Source organism: Etheostoma cragini, chromosome 16 (genome assembly GCF_013103735.1).
Source record: "Etheostoma cragini isolate CJK2018 chromosome 16, CSU_Ecrag_1.0, whole genome shotgun sequence".
Taxonomy (NCBI): domain Eukaryota; kingdom Metazoa; phylum Chordata; class Actinopteri; order Perciformes; family Percidae; genus Etheostoma; species Etheostoma cragini.
In genome coordinates this window covers 18,922,588-18,946,847 of record NC_048422.1, presented here as the reverse complement: position 1 = coordinate 18,946,847, position 24,260 = coordinate 18,922,588, and the positions used below count along the sequence as shown (strand labels likewise).

At 39.8% G+C, this 24,260-nt stretch overlaps 2 protein-coding genes, 1 long non-coding RNA gene and 6 other non-coding genes across 13 annotated transcripts; 8 read left to right on the top strand and 1 right to left on the bottom strand.

Moving 5' to 3' along the window:
- Positions 1-700: 700 nt before the first annotated feature.
- Positions 701-18,331, bottom strand: usp20 (ubiquitin specific peptidase 20). Of its 4 annotated transcripts, none has more exons than XM_034897234.1 (25): positions 17,990-18,331; positions 17,585-17,692; positions 17,244-17,297; positions 16,830-16,892; positions 16,581-16,721; positions 16,359-16,461; positions 15,476-15,545; positions 15,232-15,345; positions 15,004-15,103; positions 13,346-13,859; positions 13,086-13,235; positions 12,770-12,882; positions 12,266-12,438; positions 8,817-8,911; positions 8,386-8,419; positions 8,198-8,243; positions 7,937-8,117; positions 7,704-7,830; positions 7,439-7,608; positions 6,663-6,744; positions 6,177-6,285; positions 5,979-6,081; positions 5,820-5,888; positions 5,570-5,736; positions 701-4,854 (listed from the first exon to the last, which is right to left on the bottom strand). In XM_034897234.1, the coding sequence occupies exons 2-24, from the start codon at positions 17,660-17,662 to the stop codon at positions 5,579-5,581; spliced, it is 2,847 nt and encodes a 948-aa protein (XP_034753125.1). In that variant the 5' UTR covers positions 17,663-17,692; positions 17,990-18,331; the 3' UTR covers positions 701-4,854; positions 5,570-5,578. The 4 variants fall into 4 exon arrangements, with proteins under 4 accessions (XP_034753125.1, XP_034753127.1, XP_034753124.1 ...); XM_034897236.1 differs by having other exon boundaries at positions 701-4,852; positions 5,567-5,736; positions 15,025-15,103; XM_034897233.1 differs by having other exon boundaries at positions 701-4,852; positions 5,567-5,736; positions 17,990-18,330.
- Positions 7,605-14,822, top strand: LOC117959887. Of its 2 annotated transcripts, XR_004660019.1 has the most exons (3): positions 7,605-7,849; positions 7,946-8,102; positions 13,463-14,822. It is a non-coding gene; the product is annotated as an uncharacterized LOC117959887 (long non-coding RNA). The 2 variants fall into 2 exon arrangements; XR_004660018.1 differs by lacking the exons at positions 7,605-7,849; positions 13,463-14,822 and adding an exon at positions 12,247-12,739 and having other exon boundaries at positions 7,858-8,102.
- On the top strand, positions 18,010-23,842 carry rpl7a (ribosomal protein L7a). The gene is made up of 8 exons (XM_034896998.1): positions 18,010-18,221; positions 21,402-21,526; positions 21,722-21,871; positions 22,112-22,252; positions 22,553-22,632; positions 22,896-23,026; positions 23,533-23,602; positions 23,711-23,842. The coding sequence occupies exons 1-8, from the start codon at positions 18,010-18,012 to the stop codon at positions 23,813-23,815; spliced, it is 1,014 nt and encodes a 337-aa protein (XP_034752889.1). The 3' UTR covers positions 23,816-23,842.
- Positions 21,245-21,317, top strand: LOC117959920. Its single transcript, XR_004660032.1, has one exon. It is a non-coding gene; the product is annotated as a small nucleolar RNA SNORD36 (small nucleolar RNA).
- LOC117959923 lies at positions 21,574-21,648 on the top strand. Its single transcript, XR_004660034.1, has one exon. It is a non-coding gene; the product is annotated as a small nucleolar RNA SNORD24 (small nucleolar RNA).
- On the top strand, positions 21,940-22,007 carry LOC117959924. Its single transcript, XR_004660035.1, has one exon. It is a non-coding gene; the product is annotated as a small nucleolar RNA SNORD24 (small nucleolar RNA).
- Positions 22,402-22,472, top strand: LOC117959921. The gene has a single exon (XR_004660033.1). It is a non-coding gene; the product is annotated as a small nucleolar RNA SNORD36 (small nucleolar RNA).
- Positions 22,688-22,764, top strand: LOC117959932. Its single transcript, XR_004660043.1, has one exon. It is a non-coding gene; the product is annotated as a small nucleolar RNA SNORD36 (small nucleolar RNA).
- LOC117959933 lies at positions 23,107-23,176 on the top strand. Its single transcript, XR_004660044.1, has one exon. It is a non-coding gene; the product is annotated as a small nucleolar RNA SNORD36 (small nucleolar RNA).
- Positions 23,843-24,260: the final 418 nt, after the last annotated feature.

Genomic DNA, 24,260 nt, shown 5'->3' with positions numbered 1-24,260 from the left:
CTTACCATTTTGGACAGAGACAGGCTAGTCTTTATGCTTAGCTAAGCTAAATGTCTCCTGGCTGTAGCTTCGTATTTAACACACAAATATGACTGACAATCGGCAAGAAATCGAATAAGCATATTTCCCAACATGTCAAACTATTCCTCCAACTAAACTCCAAACCCCTGGATTGCAATGCATGCTTTCTGTTTTAAATGTGCAGTTACTACACGGTGAAAATGGCTGTGAAGAAAATTTGGATTATGCAATGATTGTAAATATTTACAAAGAAGTTAAATATCTCACTGGTACGTTTTGGGGATCGCCAATTAATGTAAAACACACGGCGAAGAACGAACAAATTACGAATAACCCATGTATCCAGCTAATATGTATAGCTGTATTGCTTGACCCGTTAATATGGTTTCTGGCATTTTATCTTGCGGGCTGCAAAATCAAGTTCCTACCTGAGACTATTTTGCAGAGCCAACGACGCTGCGTTCAGAACTGGGCGCCACCTAAGACGATTGTGATTGGTTTCAAGAAATGCAAACAATCCAGTTTTTTCCCCCTTCCTGGAATATGCAGGGATGCAAAACGACAAAATGACCATTTGTGTTCCATCAGATAAAATATCAAATAATGGTTTTAGGTTTCTTCCATTTTCAGTTCTGTGTTTATATATCTCTCTCCATATCACAGCAAAAAAAAACACAAATCAAAGACCAGGCATTTTTAATAATTTAACCAGAATAATTACATCAGTTTTACAGACAATAAGACATCCCATTAAATTAAGGTCAATCACTGAAGTCCCATGTTATCAAAGCATCGCCATTATCATGACCACAACAGCCACACGCTGTACAATGTAGGCAAAACACGAGTCAGTGAAATCCTGTTGTGCTGTCCCCAGGGTGTCATGATATCACTGATAAACTCTTTCTAACCACAGCGATGCTAATATTTTTTCAGTGAAATGGAATTCTCACACAAATAGCTACGTGCTGTAACACAAGCAAACAAACTCACAACTGGGGATAATTAAGTAATTACCACTCCACGTTTCTTAATACTGAAAAATAAAAGCTGCACTGCCTCAGTCTTTACTGTCAGCTGTTCAAACCTCTCTGTGTTTGTCCAGTGTCTCTTTGATGATAAGATTGCACAAAGATTTGTCTTTTGTTTTATTGCACTTACTCCCAAAAAACAATCTAAAGATAGCACACACACAAACCCCTGTAGTATTAAATCCTTTCTGGTAGATACAGATGGGACATGTGTAACAATAAAAATACTACAGAACAGTTTTCTTAAGACAAATTAACAAATTAGTGTCCTCTTTTATTAAAACTGGTGAATTGCTCTTTGGACACATCAACAAAGAAAACAGGGAGACATGGAAGAATTTAGGCCATGTTGTGGAATAAAGTTAATAGAAAGAGCTGACCTTTGACGTGTCATAGTGGTAACATTTCAAGGGAAATTAATAACATTAATGATGTCTGCCTTCTGTTAGTATTTAATGCTTCTGGTCACAGACGATTCAGGAGGGTTATGGCAACCTCCATATATTAAAGTCCTCGTCTGAGAGGGCCAGGTAAGTTCAAGGTTAACTGCTTGCTCAGTTGATGTTGTTAGCCATTACAGTGACGTTAGCCAGGCTGTAACACAACCACTCAAACTGCAAGCTTCCAACTCAAAGCTGCTATGATTGATGTTTTTTATAACAATGCATCACATTGATGTGAAAGGGGTTGTGGTGACCCTACCGCGAATTATACCTGAATCTGCAGCTTGCCATCAGCTTTAGGAGTTTCATGGCGAGTTTCAGCTCATTGTTTAGCTCCACAACTTTTATGTTTTGGGTCACTGTTGCTGTTGTTTTAGGTTGATTTTAGCTGCAGCAAGCAACTGTTTACTTTGATAAATCTCTAAAGCCTTATTGTACACTACCTGGTCAACACCAAGCAGCAGATAGACAGTTAGCAACTAGCAGGTGAACGTAGTGGAGGATTTAGCAGAAAAAGAGACTGATATTTCCGTCAGGAGATGGTAGAGACCAAAAACAAAGCTAAAAGCAAGTGAATATTGGACTTGTCTTCATCAGGTGGCCACAAACATGAATGTTGCTCCGTTACTGCTGGATGTATAAATAAGCAACGGCTTGCTAACATGTTTGTCATATCAACTTGAAAGTGGATAAGTGTTGTGGTCCAACTTGTGTTTGATGCCCCTAAGTTGCCTAAACAAAACAGGTGAAAAAGGACACTGGCAAAATAAAAAAAACTGACAAAAAAACATCTGCAGTGTTGTTAAAAACCCTGCCACCTGCAATCAATCGTACACTCTGCCACCCTAGAAACTCCCTGGCTGCCTTCCATTTAGGTGCTCCAGGTTCAGGGCCTTGGCAATATGCATGCTTCCTCTCTGGCATGGCTTACTGTCAAACTTAAATGAAATACAGTATATAGAGATTGTTGATGATATTAGTATTAGTTTTTCTATGCTATGACAAGTCAAAATATCTGTGGTTGGAAAAGGTTTAGTAAAGGTATTTTGGTTTATGGTTTGCATGCGTTGTTGAATATATTGCCTGGGGAATGGTAAAGCTGCTCTTCTGATAATTACACTTCTGAATATCTGCCGAGCTTGTTAAAAGTGTTGGATCTGATCAGATTACGTATGTTTTACTGTCTGTCTTGCTTGTCCTGGAATCTGAAAGTTTTAGCGGAGAAAACCAAGTAGAAAAGCAACAAACTATGATTTTTCATTTTGAGGCTGAACTTGTTTATGCTCATTAAGGAAAAGTTTGACATTTTGCCACTTATTTGAGAAAATCGATACCACTGATGTCTTGTATGTTTAACATACATCTATAGCTAGCAAGCAGCAGAAGGTAAGAACTACTGTATCTCTGTGTGAATACTGCATGACAGCTAAAGATTAAAATCAGTGTTCATTCTTAGTCACTTGGTATTGAAAAACATTTTTTTTCCCGCTTCTTTTTCATTCATAAATAGGCTTTGAGATGCTGTCACTCATTTGTCTTTGCTGACACGTTTTGTGGCCGTTTACACTGGTAAGTAGGAGTGTTTATCCAATCTGATTTCAGGAGGCATTTCTGTACATGTTTAGTAAGTATAATTAATTATTTATTTATAAACTAAAACTATTTATTATTGGTGCTTAATGTAACACGCCAGGGGATGTTACCATCAAATAGTGAATTCTAATCAACTAAAAAAAAGGAATCTTTTATTTTTTTATATTACCTTTTAATTTTATAAACGGTCTAAATAAATTGTGCTATATAAACACAACTAATAATTCAATTTAACAGAAAAAAAGTTTGGTCTTTTAAAGTTTGTATTTATTATTAATATAACAGAAAAGCACAGTTACACTACACATGTCATGTTGTTTCCCATGTTTTGCTCACTCTACCACGATGCTCGGCCTGAACTGCTTAAAATGTGGTGGCAGATTTTGCAAAAGCAGATCTGTACATTGAGAAAAAGGCAAGCATGTGATTTATCTACATTGAGATAAGAGGTGGATGTGGTTGATTTAGCTAAGCTTGAACTGACTAATTCCTCAGACATTTTAACCTTTAACTCTTGATTTTGTTATGTTGTAAAGGAAACCTCTACACAACAATATGTGATGTTACTATTGATATTCCAATTTTTTTTACTTTGAGCAACTTAGCTTCTTGGCTGCTTCAAACGGAAATACTGGGAGTTGTTTACCTTAGCTGATTTTTGGATTTGTGCATGTTGTGCTAAATATCTGTGATTATGTGATTATTTCTTACTTTCAAAAACTAGTAATTTTTAGTTAACTCTTCTAATGAACTAAAATGAGGTCATTCTCACTTTTATGTTTCAAAATAAATACAAACTAATCATGTACGTTTTTATTCAATAAGCCACATAAAATATTTGTTGCACAGGATTTGTTTTATCCCTTTGGCAAATTTTCCACTATTGCACATGACTTCAATTATTTTTCTTTTTCAAACTATAGCCATACATCTCTGTATATATGCCCATTCATGAAAGTGCTGTAGAGGAGCGACTGAATATTTCCATCATTTTGAGCACAGAAAAGATGTTATTGTGCGTTTGAGCAAACCAAACTTGACAGTGAAATGTCCTTACAGGTCCAAATTAAGGAGCAGCAGTTTTGGAGCTTTTCAAATACACACTGAAAATAGTATTTGGAACACATGCATGTTTTGTGGTTGGACACAAACCTGCTGTGGTATTTTCTTAAAGTTTGTTAATCTGATCATTTTGCTGGTTTAAACAAAAAAAGGCTTCCATTCCTGAGGGCTCAGTTAACTGTATTTAAGGTTGTAGGTGCAAGGGTATGGTTTATGTAATATATCTCACTTGTTTTCTGAACTTGTTGCTATGAGAGTAGTAAACAGGCAAACAACAGAAAGCATGTTAACGTCTCTTGGTTGTTGCTTCCAATGAAGAACAGTTCAGTCCTTAAACCAAACATCAGCCTGTAGTTCTGTTCTCCTCCTGAGTAACTGGTTCACGACACCAGCAGCTCGCTGCCAGTTTCAAAGTATCTGACACCTAGTCACTACAGCGGCCACTGAAACACCATAGCTACCAAAAACAGCTCCAGAGATGTGACACGTCTTTTTTTTTTTTTTTACCACCTTAACATTGAGGGTCAGAGTTATCCAATAAATAACCTATGTGATATTTAAGTATCATTTCACCCTCTTGCGACACAGCTTCAAAATGATGCGTTGCTACATTTACAAAGTGCTCACAACAAGGATTCATCACCAAGGTGTAAATTCCTCAGCTTCCTGCGAGGGCAGAAGTAGAAAAGGGAATCAGAAGACCTGGGGAAAATAAAGTAAAAAACAAAGTTGAGAACAAATGCACCCTTAAACTTTAGTGAGTAGTTTCTGTTTCCCGCATGGGGAATTCTAAGTAATGACGACAAAACTGTGCACGTCCACATGACACAAGCCTTCTGTGATTGCGCACCCCCACAACCCCTCCTCCACACAGTTGCTAGTAGCCAAGGAGGACACAGAGGATTTAAAAAAACATGATGGACTCTTCAGAAGAGGTATTTATCTTCACTCAATTGCGTGTGAAAATTCGCCAGACAACACGAGTTTCTGAACACAGCCATACTGAAAATACAAAGAGAGTTTTGTGGAGCTGATAGTCTTAATTAGCTTTGTAACAACTCATTTGGCAATGGCTTATAAACAGTAGAGGTTCATTAATATAAAAAGTTACGCACTAGACTGGATTTACAGCTGTTTATGAGCTTGATGTGCTGCCTCAATTATTCTTGGCCATATGTGCGGCCATCTTAATCTCTGCTGGTCAGAAGGAATTTATGAGCTCATGTGGTTGACATAAGCGAAGTGGGTGGAAAAGGTGCTAGTGCCAGCTCCACGGCTTCCAGTAAAATGTTTCACAGCACCCAAAAGTATATTTAAACACGTGATTGAATGCAAGTCTGTGTATATGAAGAAAGAGGAATGTGAGGTCTGGATTATGGTGATTTACAGTGTTTCCCAATGAGTAAACATCCCAACCTCCTTTTTATCTCAAAGTGCTCTGGTTTCTGCCTCGATCTTCCTCTCTCCATGAAGGCTGTCAGGGTCAGCCGGGGCCACGGTTTGTCTCACTGCAATCTCAGGGCCTCCGCCATAAATACCCAACAAGTACTGCCATGTCTCCTCTGAGATCTGACCATAGTCTGCACCTGAAGGGAGAGATTCACATAAAATACATGATTTATTGTCTGTTTTTCTCATTTCCGGCTTTACGACCAGTGCTGCAGTTTACCTTGCTTCAGTTGTATGTGCCCTCCTTTCATAACACCAATTTTACTGTTGTCAATGGGACCAGGTGGCTCTGACAAAACAAATCATAAAAGATATTTTGTAAAGGAATAAAGATGAAGAACTTTAATGCATTATGGTTTGTCTTCCTGCAGGGCCATACCATTGTCTTTGCCCTTCACAAAACTCTCCCACTCTCTGAACCACTGCATGCTGATACACAGGATCACCGTTGGAGCCTCTTCAGCCTGAAACTCTTTGTTCAGCTACAGACAAGAGAAAACTACCCAGTCAACATCCAACACAAAGCATGAAGACACATTTAAGTACAGGTAAGCCCTTGCAGAATATAGGCTTTTACCTTGATGAAGGTGTCTATTTCCAGTTTTCTGCGTTTAGCCAGAGCTTCAATCTCCACCTGGCAGATGGCACACATATACAGGTGGTTCACGGCTGGGCCACCTCCAAAACTAAGGACAGAAACACCAAATGATGGAAACAAATGAGGTCTGAAAATATGCATTCAAATGTATCCAATCTGTGTTCAGATAAGGCCTTTGTTTACGTTTTGCCATTGCATTGATCAAATCAGATACATTTTTCCATTACATTATGGTAACACTGTGTTTAGTTTGCAGGGACCTTTCTTACATATGTCTTAAGCTGTGACTAAACAATTATCAGATTCATTTAATTAAAATAGACCATGTCTTTTCACATCTCTACACTCTTATTTGTTTTACTTTCCGATCCATATTCTTTATTACTTTGAGCAATATAATAAAGAAATATTGATTAGACACAACTTCAAAATTGAAATGGTAATGTAAAATGGTTGCATATTTACCTGTTGAAAAGGTACTCCCACACATTCTGAGGAACAATCACAACCAGGTCATCTATGTATTGGTATTTATTCGGCGGAATCCCTGTACGGAAATAAAATGTTTAAATTAAAGGAGAAATATATGACCTTTTCCGGCCCGAATTGGAGACCAGTAAAAATTCCAACAACTATGGTAAATGTATTCTCCTCCTACACAAAATCCCCTCCCTCATCCTTGCTGTCTTCTTAGACAATGATAGCCTTTATCTCAAAAAAACACAAAAGCAATAAAGCCATGGTTTTCCAATTAATTTGACATGTAAACTAGCCAACCACCATCAATTTAAAATAATAAATCATAAAAAAATAAATCATTGCTACTGCAATGAAAAATTGCTACTGATCGACAACAAATTCCAACAAATATTAGACATTTATTTTGCTGTGGGGTTATTTGGTATTGTCTATTTGTTTTTAAATGGGTACTCAAGTGATTAATTTATTCGCTATAATTAGAGAACCCACAAGAAACACTGATTATAGAATGGTCAAAGTGTAACCTGGAGAAACTGAAACCGTCTGACTCAAGTTCCTAATTTTTTATCAAGCTCTGGTTACTACAAAAACATACTTCATGCATAGTGCATAATGCAACTTAAAAGCATTTCTTCCTTAAAACCCCAAAATTGTAGGCTGGTTTTATGTCCCCTTTGAGGAAGCATGTGCATGTTATGTCAGTGTGATAAGGTGAGGTTTTGACATCATTAATTTTTTCGGATCATGATTGTATCACAAACCTCCGTGCTGACAAAGAAATGTGTGGTTGCTAATGGGGCCCGGTTCGGCGAAAGTGTTGAACTTGTTCAGCCATTCTCTGGAGATGTAAAACTGCAGCAGGCTGGGCTCCTTCATATTGGCCAGAGCCACCACCTTCTGCCTCTCTCGCAGCGACTCCTCGCTACTTTTCCTGCACGAGTCCAGGAAGAAGCACAGTCGGTAACAACATTTTGAATAACTATATTCTGTATAAATATTTGCCATGATGGATTTTTAAATGCTTACCTGTAGAACAACACATAGGCCTCTGCATTCTGCACCACTGTCTCATGGACCTCTGTGACATACTGGTCATCAAACTCATACCACTGGCCATTGATCACATTCTGACAGTAAGCTATATAGTGTCCACCTGCAGCACCACAAAAAGGGTAAGAAAAAGAACGTACATGAAAGTGTACACCACATTTGCTAATTCTTTAAAATATGTTAACCATGTTGAAATAACTTCCTCATACTTCCTGCAGTGCCGTGGTGACAAATCACTGACAGCAGATCGTAAGTGGTGACTTGGGATGGACTCTCTTTAGCCAGGAAAGGTCGCATGTCGAGGCCTTCCAACGGGAAGGATACGTGGCTGCTAATCTTGAACGAATACATGACCTCGTGCCGGAAGCGTTTCAGGTGAATGCACAGAATCTACACAAGCAAATAACACTTCATGAAGCCAGCCACAAGCAGAACTAATCTTGTTATCTGCAGCAAGAAGGAGATCATACCTCAGGAAGCCTAAGTACTTTGCAATATTTGACACCATTTCTTAGCCTGTGGGGGAAAAAATACGGTGTCAAAATAAATCTAAATCTAAATGAAAAATACTGTTGTATGAAGGTTTTTTTAGCAATTAAGGTGAGAAATTCTCTGGTTCTAATTCATGTTTCCACCTGGATTTACAATACATACTCACTTTTTACATCTCTCACAGCTGTACATGTTGTCCCCTGTAGAAAAAAAGAATGGTTATGGTAAATGTTACTTCTGACATACATTTTTTCTCACCTACACCTGATCACTTAAAAGTACTGTTCTTAATATTCAGATCATTAATATAGCAGCAAACACTTTTTTACTATGTAACGATATAGTGGAGTAATGGCGTTCTGAGCAGAGATGAAGTCAAACACTCTGTGTGTGTTGTAGCCTGAGCTTCTCGGTTCTTTTTTTTGATGGCCGGTCTGGCTTCACGTGCATGTTAGTGCATGTGGTTTGAAAAAACGCACTGTAGGTATTTCATAAATTTGGTAATGGTTAGTGAGAGCCATGTGTACGAAATCCTGAGTACAGACCAATTGAAAACTAGAGTATTATAGCTAAATAGCACAGTGTAGTATTGTTTACCTTTGAGTTCATCTGCAGCAAAGAAGGCAGCGAGGCAGTCCTCTAGGGTCACCATGGGCCCCCAAAACCAACTGGGGATACATGAAACTACAAACCTGTTCAGAGGAATCATACAAAGAGATGTAACCATTGCAGCCACAGAGTCTCTTCACCGTGATCTGGCAAAAATTACCTTCATGTGGGTTGGGAACTTGTAATGATTAAATGAACCCAAATGAAAGGCTGCCTGGAGCAATATTAGCTCTAGAAAGGATCGTAGATTGCAAGTTTGAAGGGCCCAAATACACCAGATCTCTCCTGAAGGCTTGCTCCTCAGATGGCTGTTGAAGCAGGAACTGTTTACCCCCTCATTTAAATAAATAAGCTCAGCACCAAGGCTCTATGGCAGAACAGGGTTGTGTTGAGAAGATATGTGTTGTCTGTTAACTTGGATTACGCTTTGAGAACCTGTCCCAACTTGGAATTGTTTTTAAATTTACGGTTCCAGCTGAATTGTTTCTTTATTGGAATCTGTGGATGATTTGGTTTCAAATCCGATTATCTGTTCCAAATTTAACATGCGCTAGTTTGGGTTTTTTTGTAGCGGAAAGGGGCTTTTTATGTTGCAGCACAGTAAGTGGCCCTCTAGTGTGGCTTTATTTTACATTTCAAAAAACGGTAAAACTGTAAATCACCACCAAATCAAAATAAAACTTTCCTCTTATTTGTGAAATAGGCATGTGAACTGCTTCAACTCCACCCCTTAAAGAATCGGAATCAATAAAAACAAGAATCAAAAGGAAGAATCAGAATAGATCAAATCAAAATGAGGCCCAACCCAGCTCACCTCCACCATACTTCATCTATACTTCTTCAGAAACCACTAGATTCACCAAACAACGTCACCAGCACTGTGATGACGGTGCTTTTGAAATCTGGAAACTGGCGGAAGATGAGCAAATATCATGCCAAGGCCTGTCTCTGCATCTCTGTCCCAATATCTCCAATGATAAATTCAGGTCACGTAGTGCAGGTATGTGCAAATGCACAGGAAGTGATGCTAGTTTTCTATTGAACGAGCAGCATACAACCCTCTTATTAACTCATATACTGAGAGGGATATAAGGAAACCCACTGATTTGCTGACAAAGACAATAACTACACTTTCTAACACAGAGTTGAAAACCTTCTACAGTCATTAAAAATGCAACATAATTCTTCTTGTCATCTGGAGGCTCAGCACTCCAATATTATCCTGGAGCAGTGGGTCAAGCTCTTCAGAGCCCTCCTTAGTCTACATAATCTCCACCAACCCATCAGTCCTGGACTGACTCCAGGACGCTCTTAAAGCCCTATCACTGCATGAACCACACACACAGTTTTTATGAGCATTGATTTGTAAAAAATTACAAACATTCGCCCTGATGGAATTCCTGAATTCTGTCAGGACAAAGGTCTAACCAATATCCTTCATCATTTCATGGCGCAGCTCTAGTAACTGGAAACACCTATCCAACAGAGGAGGGGCTGATTGTCACTATATATTTCAAAGAAGGTAGTTTATCATTGAAGGGAATAAGCTGTCTTATCTCTTTACCTCCTGTGACTAGCAACATGCTAGCATTCAACGTGCTGATCTACCTCAGTTGAGAATAACTACCTTCCGGATCAGGTTAAAGTGCAAACAGAACAAGGACACAGGCATTGCCTTGACATATCGAGCAAAGCCCTCTTGATACCTACACACCCTCAACTGTACGTCTGTGCCCTCCACGACAACATAAAGTGGAATCTTCCGAAAGAGACATGACAGGAGCCACATTCCCACCTAACATTTTTTGTGGAACCCTCATTTCGGTTATTTCAATCCTAAGCGATAAGGAAAACACTCTTGCCTCCACTTACAATCTTTCTCTGTAAGGAACTTCCCTCAATAAGTCATACTGTGGGCCAAAACAAGGTAGTGTATATCTGGGTATCTTATCCCCAGTTAAAGACCTAGATAAGGTTAATTTGGATCCATTATTTAATAAAATCTTGTGATGTTAATAGAAGGACGACTCTAAATCTCCCGTTATGAAAATGGTTTGTGTTCCCAAGCTGAATTACCTTCACCAATCTCTTCCTCTGGAGGTTCCCCAGTCACATTTTAAATGGTTTGACAAGATAACAGAGACATGTATATGGAATGGTAAAAAAAAACAAAAACTGGCTACATTTGAATCAATTACAAAGACAGATTGATAGAGGAAAGTTTGGTCTACCAAAGATGTGGTATTATTTTATTTTTATGCTTTTAACTTTGGGCTTCTGGCCCACTGGTCACTTCCTCCCGAGAGAGCCCCAGCCGGGTACTGTATTGAGCAATCTCTTCTTGCCCCATTATCGACCTTACAAAGCCTGTCGGTTAAACTGTATGGTGGGAGAAAACCACATCTGAGAATCTTTCGCTTAAATGTCGTTTGGACCAAAGCGGCCTGGCTGTTTGAACTGGATCCATATCTAAATACTTCAAGTGTTGAAATCCTTTGAGGATGTGGTACAGCAATTTTGGATTTTTTAAGTATTTGCAACTTTGCCCTTGGTTAGTGGACATTTTTGGATCCAGTTCATCAGCCCGGAAGGCACCAGAATGTTTAGATAAGATGTTGTTGAAATATGGAATAGGTCATTAGGCTTCCGGGTATTATTCTATGCTCATACAGAACCTGGGGGATGGAGCCTGGACAGCCCTCAAAAAGACATGGGAAAGGGATCTGAGTATTACACTGGATGATGAGGAGTGGGACAGAATCTGTAGGAATATTAAAACTATGTCACGCAATGTGAGGGTGCGCCTCAGTCAGTTCAAGATTATGCATTGCTTCTATTGGACTCCACATTGTTTAAAATTGGCCTGAAAGACACACCAAATTGGTGGAACCTACAAGTTGGATTGCAGGAACCCAAGATTATTTGTTTGGGGAGATGGGTCAATCCTAAGCGGTATGGATAAGCACATAAGGGTAATGTACTTGAACTTTCTGGAGGACGCAGAAGAAGCATTGGCGTGTATGATGGGCTTATGGTGTTGTCATTTATACAGTACATTTGTTTAGTATGTATTATTATGTAGTCTGGTCTCTGTCTGGTCTTGAATATTGTAGTTACTGTGTGATCTTTTCTAGATTTTTGTCTGGGTGTGTGGTGATGACGAACGGGGGGGTGTTGTCTTCATGTTGAGAAGTGTATGTTTTTATGTTAAAAAACATAAGTCATACTGTCAAAGTCATACCGTGTTTAGCAAATTTTAGATTTACGTAAACACAAAGTCAAATGAAACCTCTTGCCAGAAACATGCCTCACTAAATCATTTCAATGACCTCATCATATTATTGTGTGCAATCGCATTGATTAGAATCTGCTGAATTAATGTGCTCAAACACGCTGACTTCTTCCTCTCCTCTGACAGTTTAACATGGCCCACTGACCGGCGTATGGAGTCCATGATGTAGGTGATCCAGCCCTGTGAGTCGTAAGTTTCAGGACACACGCCTGTTTTGACTGGAAGGTTTTGATGTATAGAAGAGTGGAGCTTGGCCAAGTCCTCTTTACCAGGAATAGGGAGGGACAAGTCTTGGAAGGTTTCCACTGTAGAAGAAACCTGTCAAACATTTATAGAATTGGTTAAACGCAGCATTTCAGCAATAAGAGTACAGCTTTAAAAAGAAACATGTTTATCAAATTTAACTAAATGTGTGTTTACACATATCAGTGTGTGGTCAATGAGAAATCATTTCACGTTTTTTTGTTCTGTTTTTCAAAGCAATTGCAACTAATCTCAGCAAATGGGTAAAATGTTAATTGTTCAATTAAGATTTTCATGCATTTTGTTAATTATAATCATGAAAAATACGGAAATGACACAATTACACCAGACATACTTTCATCTAAATTTCACTTAATGTTTGGCTCCCTCTGGTGTTGAAGCTCACCCTGTCACAGGTTAAACACTGGACCAGACTGAGGATGGAGCCGTCGAAGATGTCAGAGATCACACTGCGATAGTGAGACTGTTTCTTTTTCCTGGCACTGAGCAGCAGCTGAGCTGGAAAATTCATGACGCGGAGGAGGATATTAATTAATTAATGAATTAATTATGTACTTAATATTGTTGATGTCGTTGGATGAGGGAAAAGCAGGCAAAAGAATGTCTGTGTATAATGTGGCAGACAGAAGACCACCACTGTTGGCTGCATTGACACCAAAAAGAGAATAAAATGTTGTTGCACATTCTGAAAATGCCCTTACCTTTTTTAAAGGAGTATGCGGGTCCTGCAGAGCGGAGGGGGCTGGAGCGAGGTGGACTAGAGGATACTTTGGGATGCAGCTCCTGCAGGGTTCGCACAGGACTGCAGGGAGTGGACTGGGTAAGGGTCATTGACGCTTCATTGTCTGGCTCTAGAAAACAGCATGTTGGATGCAGAGAATTGACAGTTTTAATAACATAATTCACATGATAGGGATATAAAGTAGAAAAATCCACTTTCATAATCCTGCTGGGCTTATACCGGAGGTGTTGTTGCTCGGGCTTTGCTCTTGGCCAGTATCAGATAACTGGTTGTTTTCTTGGCTTTGGACCTCAGTGTTTGGGGTTGGCGTTAACTCGTCTTCCTCTCCCGTCTCAGGAACCCCCTCATCGGCTGCTGTATCCACATCAGCGTCTTCATCCATCTCTTGCGAGCCTCCTCGGAGGGGAGAGCCAGACACTCTCCTTTCCTTCAGCCTCTCCTTTTCTGAGATCACCCCCCCGGTACTGACGCCCACTATCCCCCCTGCCGCAGACCTGACCCCGTCACACTCATCCTGCAGTAGGAGCTCGCCATCACCCACTCCTCCCCCCTCCCCACGGTCACTGCTGGAGCCAGAGTCGCAGGATAAGAATTCATCCTCAGATGGGGAACGATCTCCATCTCTTATCTCCTCCCCATCACTTCCCTCCCCACTCATGCTACACTCTGTCAGAGGCTCCTTCAGCTCTTCGTGTAATTGGTCCATCAGACAGCGCAGGAACTCTTGAGTGTCCTGTAGCAAGAAAAGCACATAGCATTCACCCAAAACGAATGTGCATGAGTGTGTCTACATGTACATAAACACACACAGGAGTTTTGCAAGATGGCTATTTTAAAACAAGAAGATAGACAGAGTAATGTGTGAGTAAAGTATGTCTTGTTCAACAACAAAAACATGTTCTACATTGGTAAGAAGTGGTACAAGGAGGACCTAATCACACCTACTGAAGACAGGTAAAACTCATTATTTAAAAACACTTTTTGACTTATCAGTCAAACAAAACCAGACACTTCAAATCAAACATGTAATAGGCCTGAGTAAAACATGAAACCATTTTTAAACATCATTATTTTTAAACATATATTTGTTGTACAAAGAATCAGACAAACTCCAAGGTTTCATTTGAGTCGTTTGTGTATTTCAAGAAATAATTCAGTTTTTCTTCCTTCCACAGAGTCCGACCAAGTTGCAGATGCATTTGTAACTATTCTGCATGCAAATTAAAGGTATGTCGAGACATAAGTTTAGCTTAACTTGGCTCGAATTCTAGACATCTATTGGATCAAGAAGCCTCGCTAAAGTTAAAAGAATAGTTTGACATTTTGGGAAAGTCACTAATTTGCTTTCTTGCCTGAGAGTAAGATGAGAAGGTCAATACCACTCACATTTTTGTGCGCAAAAAGTAGAGCTACAGGCAGTAGACGGTTAGCTTAGCTTAGATGTTTCCTTCTACTGCGCTAAATTGGGCTAACTACTCTCTGCAAGAAAGCAAAAAGCACTGTTGAACTACTGTTTTAAGAAACAAACCAATAAACCTCTCTAAGAATGGAAAAAAACACAAGTACATATTGTAGTTTATCTAATTATAAGTTGCTAACGTCATGAATACTAAAGAAATTAGGTCATATTTATCGTTCTGTTTTACAGAACAATTTGTCTGGTTCTGGGGATGTAAGCAAAATACTAAAATTCTCCGAAAACTGATACTAAGTGAACAACACAAGTCAAAGCTTTGGTTATTAATAACAAATGTAGTAACAACAAAAATAACAGTAGTCTTTTGGGAATGTGTGAGGGAGATGCACAGGGGTTCACAGTTTAGAAATAAAAAGAACAAGACCGTATCAAGCTGTTGAGTGATGCCAGGTGTAGTTACCTGCTGGCTGCTTGCCCCTACCTGCTGAGCGTAACCACGAAACATGGGGTTTACTAGTTTGATGCCATGAGACAGACTGGTAGGCACGACATAGCTGGGCCTGGGAGGGTAGGCGCCATGAGAGTTAGTCTGATATACTTTATATGATTCACTAGTACTTAAGTCTTGTATAGCTACATTCTGTTATTTGTATCAAGTAATTTTATGTCACTTGTATGTGTTCATTACCGTTTTTTATGCCAGAGTTCTGAGATCAGTTTCTGGTAGCTCTTACAGAGGGCAGGCTTCTTATCGGTCCGGACCAATCCACTGCAGTCCAGGAAGAACTGAGTGAGAGGAGGACTATTGAGGAAAGAGAGGTAACAATTGTCAACACAACTGCCTAACTAAAATAAAAATGAAATAACAAACAGAGAAAAAAAAGCCACACCCCTGGTAATTGACCAAATGTAATAACAGGAGGTGACCTCACCAGTTGGACAGGGCTTGAAGAGCAGCATTCATGTAGCAGGAGTTGCCAATATTTTTCATTCCTGTCAACCCTACAAACAGGAGAAACAGCCGTACAGGGTTTTTTTAAATCCCAGAGAATGCAAAAGTGTACAAACTAAGTCATTTAGATATGAACACATTTTTTAGAATGAAGGACACCCCTACAATCACACAGGATCCCACCCACCCCCTCCATCAACCCTTTCAGTTACTGACATCAGGTCCATGTAACAAAGTCCTGCTAGCACATGAAACATGCAAAAAAATCTTTCATCGCCTCTGCCATCACCATACTGAATATTCAAACTTAGGAAACATTTCCCACTCCATTTAGTTTTCTTTTTGCTCTGTTTTACTGTCATTGTGTTTACACTGTCTCTACATGTGTCTTATTTCTTATAAGTATTTTATGTCACTTGAGCTGCCTTGTCAAAGATGATTTCCTGGTACTTGTGACAAACAAAGTTTTTATCTTTTTTTTTAAAGATTTTCTTTTTCTGGGGTTTTCTGCCTTTAATGGCAGCGAGGTGAGGTAGGGGGAGAGGGAAGGCATGCAGGATATCAACCCAGGTTGAACTCGAACCCTGGACCTCTGCGTCCAGGCATAAACTTCTATGTAAATGTGTCTACCAACTGAGCCAACCTGGCCACACAGTTTTTCTTATCAAGGGATAATTATCAATGGTATTCTAGATCAGAGAAAACATGCCTAGTAACTATTTGTGAGACTCGTAATTTGATTTGTAAAATCAATTATATCTAATTCATACATAAGGCAGCTGTGTCTTAATAGCATGAGCACTTACAGATTTGGGAAATTCAAGTGCACTGTTGTTTAGAAGAAAAAGAAAGGTTGACAGTACCTCTGGGTTTAAGCTCATCGTCCTCTGAATCTGAACCTTCTTCTTCTGCGACAGCAATTGGTACTGCTTTTAGTGGGTGACCTACTGTCTGAGGAGCTGCTTCCTATGAAATAGATTAATATATTCTATAAATATGAAGGGGAGTAACGAATAGATTGTGTGAATTTGAAATGGCATATATAAAACTTTAAATGGGAGAAAGGTGAGGAGGCGAAGTCCTACCTGCTCTGTGGCTTTACAGTGGTGGGGAGCAGCAGGTACAAGCACCTGCGGAGGCCTGTGCTCCAAAAATACCTCCCGCTCGCACACATAACACCAGACCCTGAACGTTGTCAGGTTCACAGTCAGGTTGTGCTTCTTAGTCTAAAGGAAACACATTTGCAATCATTCAACGGACTCTGTTTGACATGTTTCCCCCAGCATCCAGCAAGGAGATACACGTCCAATAATGTTTTGATGAGAAGGTTTTACCTGTGCATGCAGGGTGCTGTGATCCGAAAAGGACTCTCCACAACCGACATATGGGCAGTCACTCTACAGAGCAGAGACACTGTATTAGATGGGCTTCTGAATCCTCTCTTCTATTTTTCAAAGACATTACGTCACAACATCTTCCTGTCTTGACTTAATCTTAAAGTTAATCCCGTACTAGAATGTCAAATGTCAGAATCTAAATTAACTGCTGTAACTGCACATATTATTGTGCATTTCCTCGCCTGCCTAAGTTTTTTCCATCTACTACTGATTAATTATTAAGCATTCATCTGGCCTTATCTAAAATGCAGCATTAGTAGCGCTTGCAGTAGTCATTTATGTGACAAGGTGGACAAACCAGCAAATTAACCCTTGAAAAGAAAGATTTAAAACCTTTTAAAAGGACCTTACCTGCAGACATGCCCACAGGTTTGGACCCCCTGCACCACAAGACTGGCAAGTTCCCTGCAGCATGGATAGAATAGAATCAAAAGGATTGCAATAAAATATTAGAAATGCACAAACATGTTGGTTCAATCAGGAAGAGTGAGAGCTGACGCAAGCAAGGATGCTTTTCACTGTCGATGCCCAATGGAGACAACATAGCAGAGCAATTATTCCAACTCGTGGTTATTACTAAAGTGGTACAAGGCTGCTACAACAACCTTAAGGGGTGTGTAGGCCATGGCACACACATCCAATGACCTGAACTGGGCTTCTTTGACATTCCAAGTAAATGAATGGAAACCCACCTTGGACTTCTGGAGCAGATCCTCCTTGGTTACCTCTCCTATGGAGTCCAGGTGAGGACAAAGCTCTTGTTCAGCCATAGCTACTCACTCTCTTCGGGGGGACGTCTGCTGATTTGGCAGTGCGGTAATAACAAAACTGTAGTCATTCAGGTGACAATGTGTTGTAGCTAAAGCTAGCTTCCTCCTCTCAACACAAAAACACGATATTCACCTATATAAATCAGACGCACCTGACTGACAACGGAAATACAGGTAAGATACCGATGTTGTTGAGACCATTCTTTCAATCCCCATACTATGCCACATAATTACACAACTTAAAGGCCTTATGTTTGCCAACGAAAGCTCAAAAACATCTCATTACTGCAGCGATGACAACAGCAGTTACGAATGACTCATATTTACCAAGAGTAGCAGCTGCCACGATGATAATCGCTATATTTCATTCTTCTGGTAAACAAACCATACTGGATGCAGCCAGGCGACAGTATGCTAGCAAGATATCGAGTAGCCGAGCTGAGAGCCGCAACACCCCGGCCCACCAGCCCCAAACAACTCACTCCCCCTCCCATCCCCAGCACGGCACGGCACGGCACGGCACGGCGCGGCAAGACGCAGGGCTAGAGGAGGAAACACGGTGACGTCGGCCTGACAAATCCAGCCCGCTGCGATGGGCTGAAAAATACCCCCCCCCTTTTCATTCAGTTTGTCTTGCTATTTGGGTTTCTTTGTAATGTCTTTGATACGTTTAATTTAGCCAAAACCGTTATTCAAATAGATATACATTTGGGCAATTTTATTTATTAACCGTAAAGCCCCTCTGTATACGGAAGTGACGTAAAAGCGTACGTCGTTGAAATGAGTCACCAAGTTCTCTCAATACATTCCATAGACTGTCAATATTAATAACTTTTTTTAACTATTATTATTATTAAATATCAAATAATAAAATAAAGTCTATGATACATCCATGCTTTTAGTATTTTTTTCAGTCAACTTCGTCCGCTGTTGGATGAACGGTTGAGCACATAATGCATAAAACGCAAGAAAGAAGAGTGGATTTACAGACCGTATCTCGCTTTTCTGTTTTGCATCATGGAGGAAATTCAGATAGAGCAGCAGTAGGCTACGTCAAGGAATGGTTTGCCATTCTGGGATTAATTTTGCGAGTTCTAGAGGAACTAATGTGGATTTACCTGCCCAGGGACTGCTGATAAAATGTAGCTATTCTGGGCTACATTTGAGCTAATTCTGGGGCAGACTGGTCATTGGCCCTAAAAGAATAAATAACTTCGTCTCAAATTCAATCCATCCATCCATACAAATGCAAAGCCAAAGATTTGGCCAGCAGGTGTCACCATTTTATTGTAACTATAAATTACTGTGCTAATGAATCATCTTTAAGTCTTCTATTAGACACAATTATTAATACTGTAAACTGCAATAGCAGTTCCTGCCCGCATATTGTCTCCAAATTCTACTTGCTCTGTTTCCTGTAATTTTATGATTTTAAGTATATTGACTTTTTACGGATTTGTAATGATGTATCAGAGGGAAAGGGTCCACAGATGTAACAAGGTCGGCAGTGGTGATTCCCAGTTACAAGATGGTAATTAGCACACCAAAAAAGTAGATTATTTAAATGCTGATGGAGTTAAAACGGGCTGAACAGGTGAGATCAACCTAAATACTCATGTAGTGACTCTGTATAGGCACGCACACGCATTAAAACGTACAGTTAGCCACAATGATGATCCACTGTAGGAACCTTTGTCGGCTAATTAAAGAATAGTTTGTAAAATGTAAAAAATATCCAATTAGGGTGGGTCCCAGCACAATCAGGTATCATAGGAAACCAGAAAGCAGACAAATTGTCAAAAGAAGCAATGTAAATATAAACTCGATAAATGTGCTTGAATTAGAATACCTATCACAGCAGATATGTTATAAAAGGCCTTCAGGACATGTAAGAGTGTTACTAATGTTGTATTCAAGTGCCCCGGTAGGCCACGAAAGTGTGACAGTCAGCCACTATATGCACTGGATCCTGAAACAGAAGCCGCCATATGGAATTCAGGCATCATTAATGAATTGTATTATTTACACCTGTGCCTTTTCACTCGACGACTGAAGTAGGAAACATCAACACTAAATTCCTACCAACTCTTCTGAAGCAGGCCAAGCTGAGTAACTTACTGTCTGTCAGGCTGTGTTTGTCTTTGTTGTTAAAAAGAAATGAACTAGATAATATGTAATTGAAATGTTTGTAAAAATAATACAAAATAAGAAATGTAAAAAAAAAAAGGTCAACAAAATAATCTAAGTTTTGGTATAATGTTATTTATTTTGAAAGTTATAGTTATGACGTGCCTGGCATGTTAAGACTGTATGTTGCAACGCTGATCCTGGGTCCGAATCGTAATCTTTAAAACTACAAAGCTGGAGCAAGCGAGCTGTGATATCTGACTCTAGATCGGTGCATAAGTGGCCACGTAACCACGGTGCAAGCCTCGCGGTATTTAGGCTACCCAGAATCCCTCGGTCTTCCTTTCTGCCTGAACCGACATGGTGGGTGCATAGTCGTTTCTTCTGGAGAATTACTGTAGTTGTTGTATCTGTCTTCATCCTTAAATGTGTGCTTATTTTATAACCATAGGACGTACGTATGCATTATGTGAAGCCTGTGTGTTTATATAATGTCGTTATTGAGCGTCGATATTTTTCTATACTTGTATAAAACATGTTTAAGTTGAGCCTTGTGTAGCCGGTACGAGACGCACCGTGAATCCATGTCAGAAGCTAAAGCTAACGATGGGGAACACGCTTGGTATCAGAAGCTCGTTTGCCCTGATTTTTTGGGGGGTTTTCCGCATGAATGTGGACTACCAGTGTCTAAAATGGAACCAATTCAAAATTGCAACAAATGGAAGTTCAACTGAACGGTAACGTGGTTTAGTGGGATACAAGTTTCCGGATTGTGCTCCCGGTTGTATTGAGTAAATGGGCCCAAGCATTATAGCTAATGTTGACTTAACCTTAAATTCAATTCAGTTGTATTGGTGGGAACGTTACTGTTGGCAGCCATAGCTTAGATCCAGTCTACATGTTTAGTGACTTTGTTAGCTTGACGTTAATGTATGAATGTCCTGGTTTGTGAATTAGAAAAGCTTGAGCAGTGGTAACGTTAGCAGCTTGACGTTAGCATATAGCGTTAGCTCTGGTTGTATGGCATGCTAACGGTGTAAGGTTAAAGTGATCAACATGCGGATTTGGCTAGTTTTATTCCCTGCACTGCTTGGATGCTTTACTTCTAGTGCTTGTTTTTACTTCATTGACTAACTGATCTAAGACTAGCCTATGCATTGTGTAATTTGGGAGCTGTTCGTTCGTTGGACGAGGTTGGATGCTAAGCAATAGATGCCAAAGCCCATGCATGCTGGTAATCCCAATCGTCAACCAAGAGCCGAAATCCACCTTATTTGGACGAAACATTATACGTTTAATAACCTTTACAATTATGCTGTGGGACTAAAATACTATGGGTCAAAGTAGCTCTATTTTCTGTACCTTGGTCAGAAGCTCATTAATGTCCAATTTGGGTTTCATGCAAATGAATTGTAACATTTTTAGTTTACATTGTTTATACAACCATTGGCCTTGATGCAATGATGACTTAAATTTCTTGAACTGAAACAAGCCATGATGCTTTTTGAGCTTTTTAACCCTGAGCATTGGCCAAAATGCACAATGAATTGTTTATTTTTATTTTTTTACATTCAAATGTTTTAACGCATCCTGTGTTCTTTTTCTTTTTCTGACAGCCTAAGGGAAAGAAGGCTAAGGGGAAGAAGGTGGCACCTGCCCCTTCTGTGGCCAAGAAACATGAGGCCAAAAAAGTAGTCAACCCCCTGTTCGAAAAGAGGCCAAAGAACTTTGGCATCGGTAAGTAGCCTTAGGTTGCATTTTGAGAGGACAATGGACTGTAACGGTGCAGATGATGTAAACGAATATTTGCTATCTTATCCACACTGAAGACAACTTTTATCACCAAGATCGCTGATGCACGTAACATTTAAACCTTAAGATTTGCCATAGTTTGGTTTTCAGATACTAAACATGTATCGTCTTTTCACACAGGCCAGGATATTCAGCCCAAGCGTGATTTGACGCGCTTTGTGAAATGGCCTCGTTATGTCCGCCTGCAGAGGCAGCGCTCCATCCTCTACAAGCGTCTGAAGGTTCCTCCTGCAATCAACCAGTTCACCCAGGCTCTGGACCGCCAGACCGGTAAGTTTAACTTATGTGAAGAAAACTGTAGTAATTTAAGGCTTTTGGGTCCTTGATAGCTGTGGCTTTGCAAATGATGTGAAATAATATTTGCTATCTGAATAACTGCTGACATTCCACCAAGATCACTGATGCAATTACTTGAAAAATTGTCCACTCGTTATGCTGTAGAACAAACCATACTTGGAGCAACTGTTTGCTTGGATGAATTCAAATTTGTAATTTCTCCTTTCTCCTCAGCCACACAGCTGTTCAAGCTTGCCCACAAGTACAGGCCAGAGACCAAGCAGGAGAAGAAGCAGAGGCTGCTGGCACGCGCTGAGCAGAAGGCAGCTGGAAAGGGAGATACCCCTACCAAGAGGCCTCCTGTCCTCCGTGCAGGTGAGATAGAAGAACTAAATGTAAATAGTGCTGTAGAAGGTGTCATTGATGGGTAACATGTTAGTCAGACTGTGTTAAACATCCAACGTTGGTTTAAGTCAATACTAAATTGTGACCAGTCTTGTGAAGTCATATCGAACTTGGCCTTAATGCGGTGATGTTTGAATTTCTTCACCTGAAACTTACTTTGATGCTTTTGAGCTTTTTAACCCTGAGCATTGGCCAAAAATAATAAATGAAATATCTTCAGGGGTCATCTTGTCAGAAGATAATTTCCTTTCCTTATACCATTTTCTACAGGTGTGAACACTGTCACCTCTCTGGTGGAAAGCAAGAAGGCCCAGCTCGTTATCATTGCCCATGATGTGGATCCAATTGAGGTAAGCTTGTTGCAGCAGTGGGACTTTCAAAATTGGGTACTAGACTAGTGGTCATTGGCAATGATGTATGAATTTCTTCACCTGAATCCTCTATGTGGATCAAAACTTACGAGCTTTTTAATTCTGAGCAAAGACCACAAACTAAGAGTACATGTTTATAGATTAAAACATTTTATTGTAGACATGTCAATTCTTGGTCAGATACAACAATTTTTCGCACTACGATTACCTAAATCTTTCTCTTGTCTCCCTTTCTCTTGTAGCTCGTCGTCTTCCTGCCGGCCTTGTGCCGCAAGATGGGCGTCCCGTACTGCATTGTCAAGGGCAAGGCTAGACTGGGCAGACTGGTGCATAGAAAGACATGCACTTCAGTTGCCTTCACACAGACTAACCCGTAAGTATGACATCAACTGAGCTTTTGGCAGTTGTTTTTATCACAGTATGACCTGTCTTGAGATCTTTAACTTGGCCTTAATGCAGTGATGTTTGAATTTCTTCACCTGAAACTTACCTTGATGCTTTGAGCTTTTTAACCCTGAGCATTGGCCAAAATATAAATATTTTTTTAACATCTTTTGAGAATTTTCTGCAGCAGTGGTTCATAATTTATTTACTGTCATGGTGTTAACTTGTTTTATATTTGACAAAAGTTTCATTAAATTTCTCAAGGACAGTGTACTGTTGGGAGTGTGTGCTGCTACGTTAGTCGGATGCTCTAATCAGATGTTTACATTTTCTGCCAGAACACCACATTTTAGGACAAGCGCAAAGCTATAATTGTTTTTAACCAAAGAATATATAACAACATTTATCTATTTTTTCCCCCTCAACATGGTTATTGAATCAGTAGCTCAAAATAGTGTCAACACTGTATTAACTAGATTTTTTTTTTTTTCCTAGTGAGGATAAAGGTGCACTTGCCAAGCTTGTGGAAGCCATCAAGACCAACTACAACGATAGATATGAGGAGGTGAGAATTCATTTGACTTTACTAAATAAAGTACCAAGTCCAAAATTGCATATTATCAGAGACCCAATTGCACTCTTTAAAAACCCTTTTTTTTTTTTGTATAATTAGATCCGTCGTCACTGGGGAGGTGGTATCATGGGCCCCAAATCAACAGCCCGCATCACAAAGCTGGAGAAGGCAAAGGCCAAGGAACTGGCAACCAAGCTTGGTTAAATTGTTTGGAATAAAAAAATGTATGTCTCAAAACAAGGATTTTTGTTGTTTGTACAGCTAAATATAGTATAATGGAAAGCACGAAAATGTAGATTAATTTAAAGCTCAGTAATGTCTGTGAAATGTATGTTGTCAAATTAAATGAATACAGGATTATTTTTTTCTTCCTGCAGTTCAGGATGAAAAGTAAATATCTGCAGATAAGGCTGGGTACTGAATTAAATACTTTCTGGCAAGGACCAATAGTGGAGTATATCTCAGTGGCAGTGAGTCAATGAGCATGCAGCATACTTTTACCTATAGCTAAGCATGCTGATTGGCTGTCTAACGGTATGTCGTAGAAGCAGGGAGGAGAAATGGTTAAACAGACCGGGCTTGGGTAGTACGACCTGTACTGTATATGAATGATTTATGCCGTAATGTAATTTAAGATTGGTGTCAAAGT

Bases quoted from the DNA above. Each gene is read 5' to 3' on its own strand.
- rpl7a (XM_034896998.1), top strand. From the start codon at position 18,010: ATGATAATCGCTATATTTCATTCTTCTGGTAAACAAACCATACTGGAT. The intron at 21,872-22,111 runs GTAAGTTTAACT...CTTTCTCCTCAG, and splicing joins GGCTCTGGACCGCCAGACCG to CCACACAGCTGTTCAAGCTT. The intron at 22,633-22,895 runs GTAAGCTTGTTG...TTTCTCTTGTAG, and splicing joins ATGATGTGGATCCAATTGAG to CTCGTCGTCTTCCTGCCGGC.
- usp20 (XM_034897234.1), bottom strand. From the start codon at position 17,662: ATGGCTGAACAAGAGCTTTGTCCTCACCTGGACTCCATAGGAGAGGTA. The intron at 12,883-13,085 runs GTAAGGGCATTT...TGAATTTTCCAG, and splicing joins CGCATACTCCTTTAAAAAAG to CTCAGCTGCTGCTCAGTGCC. The intron at 7,609-7,703 runs GTAAGCATTTAA...GGACTCGTGCAG, and splicing joins GCCTATGTGTTGTTCTACAG to GAAAAGTAGCGAGGAGTCGC.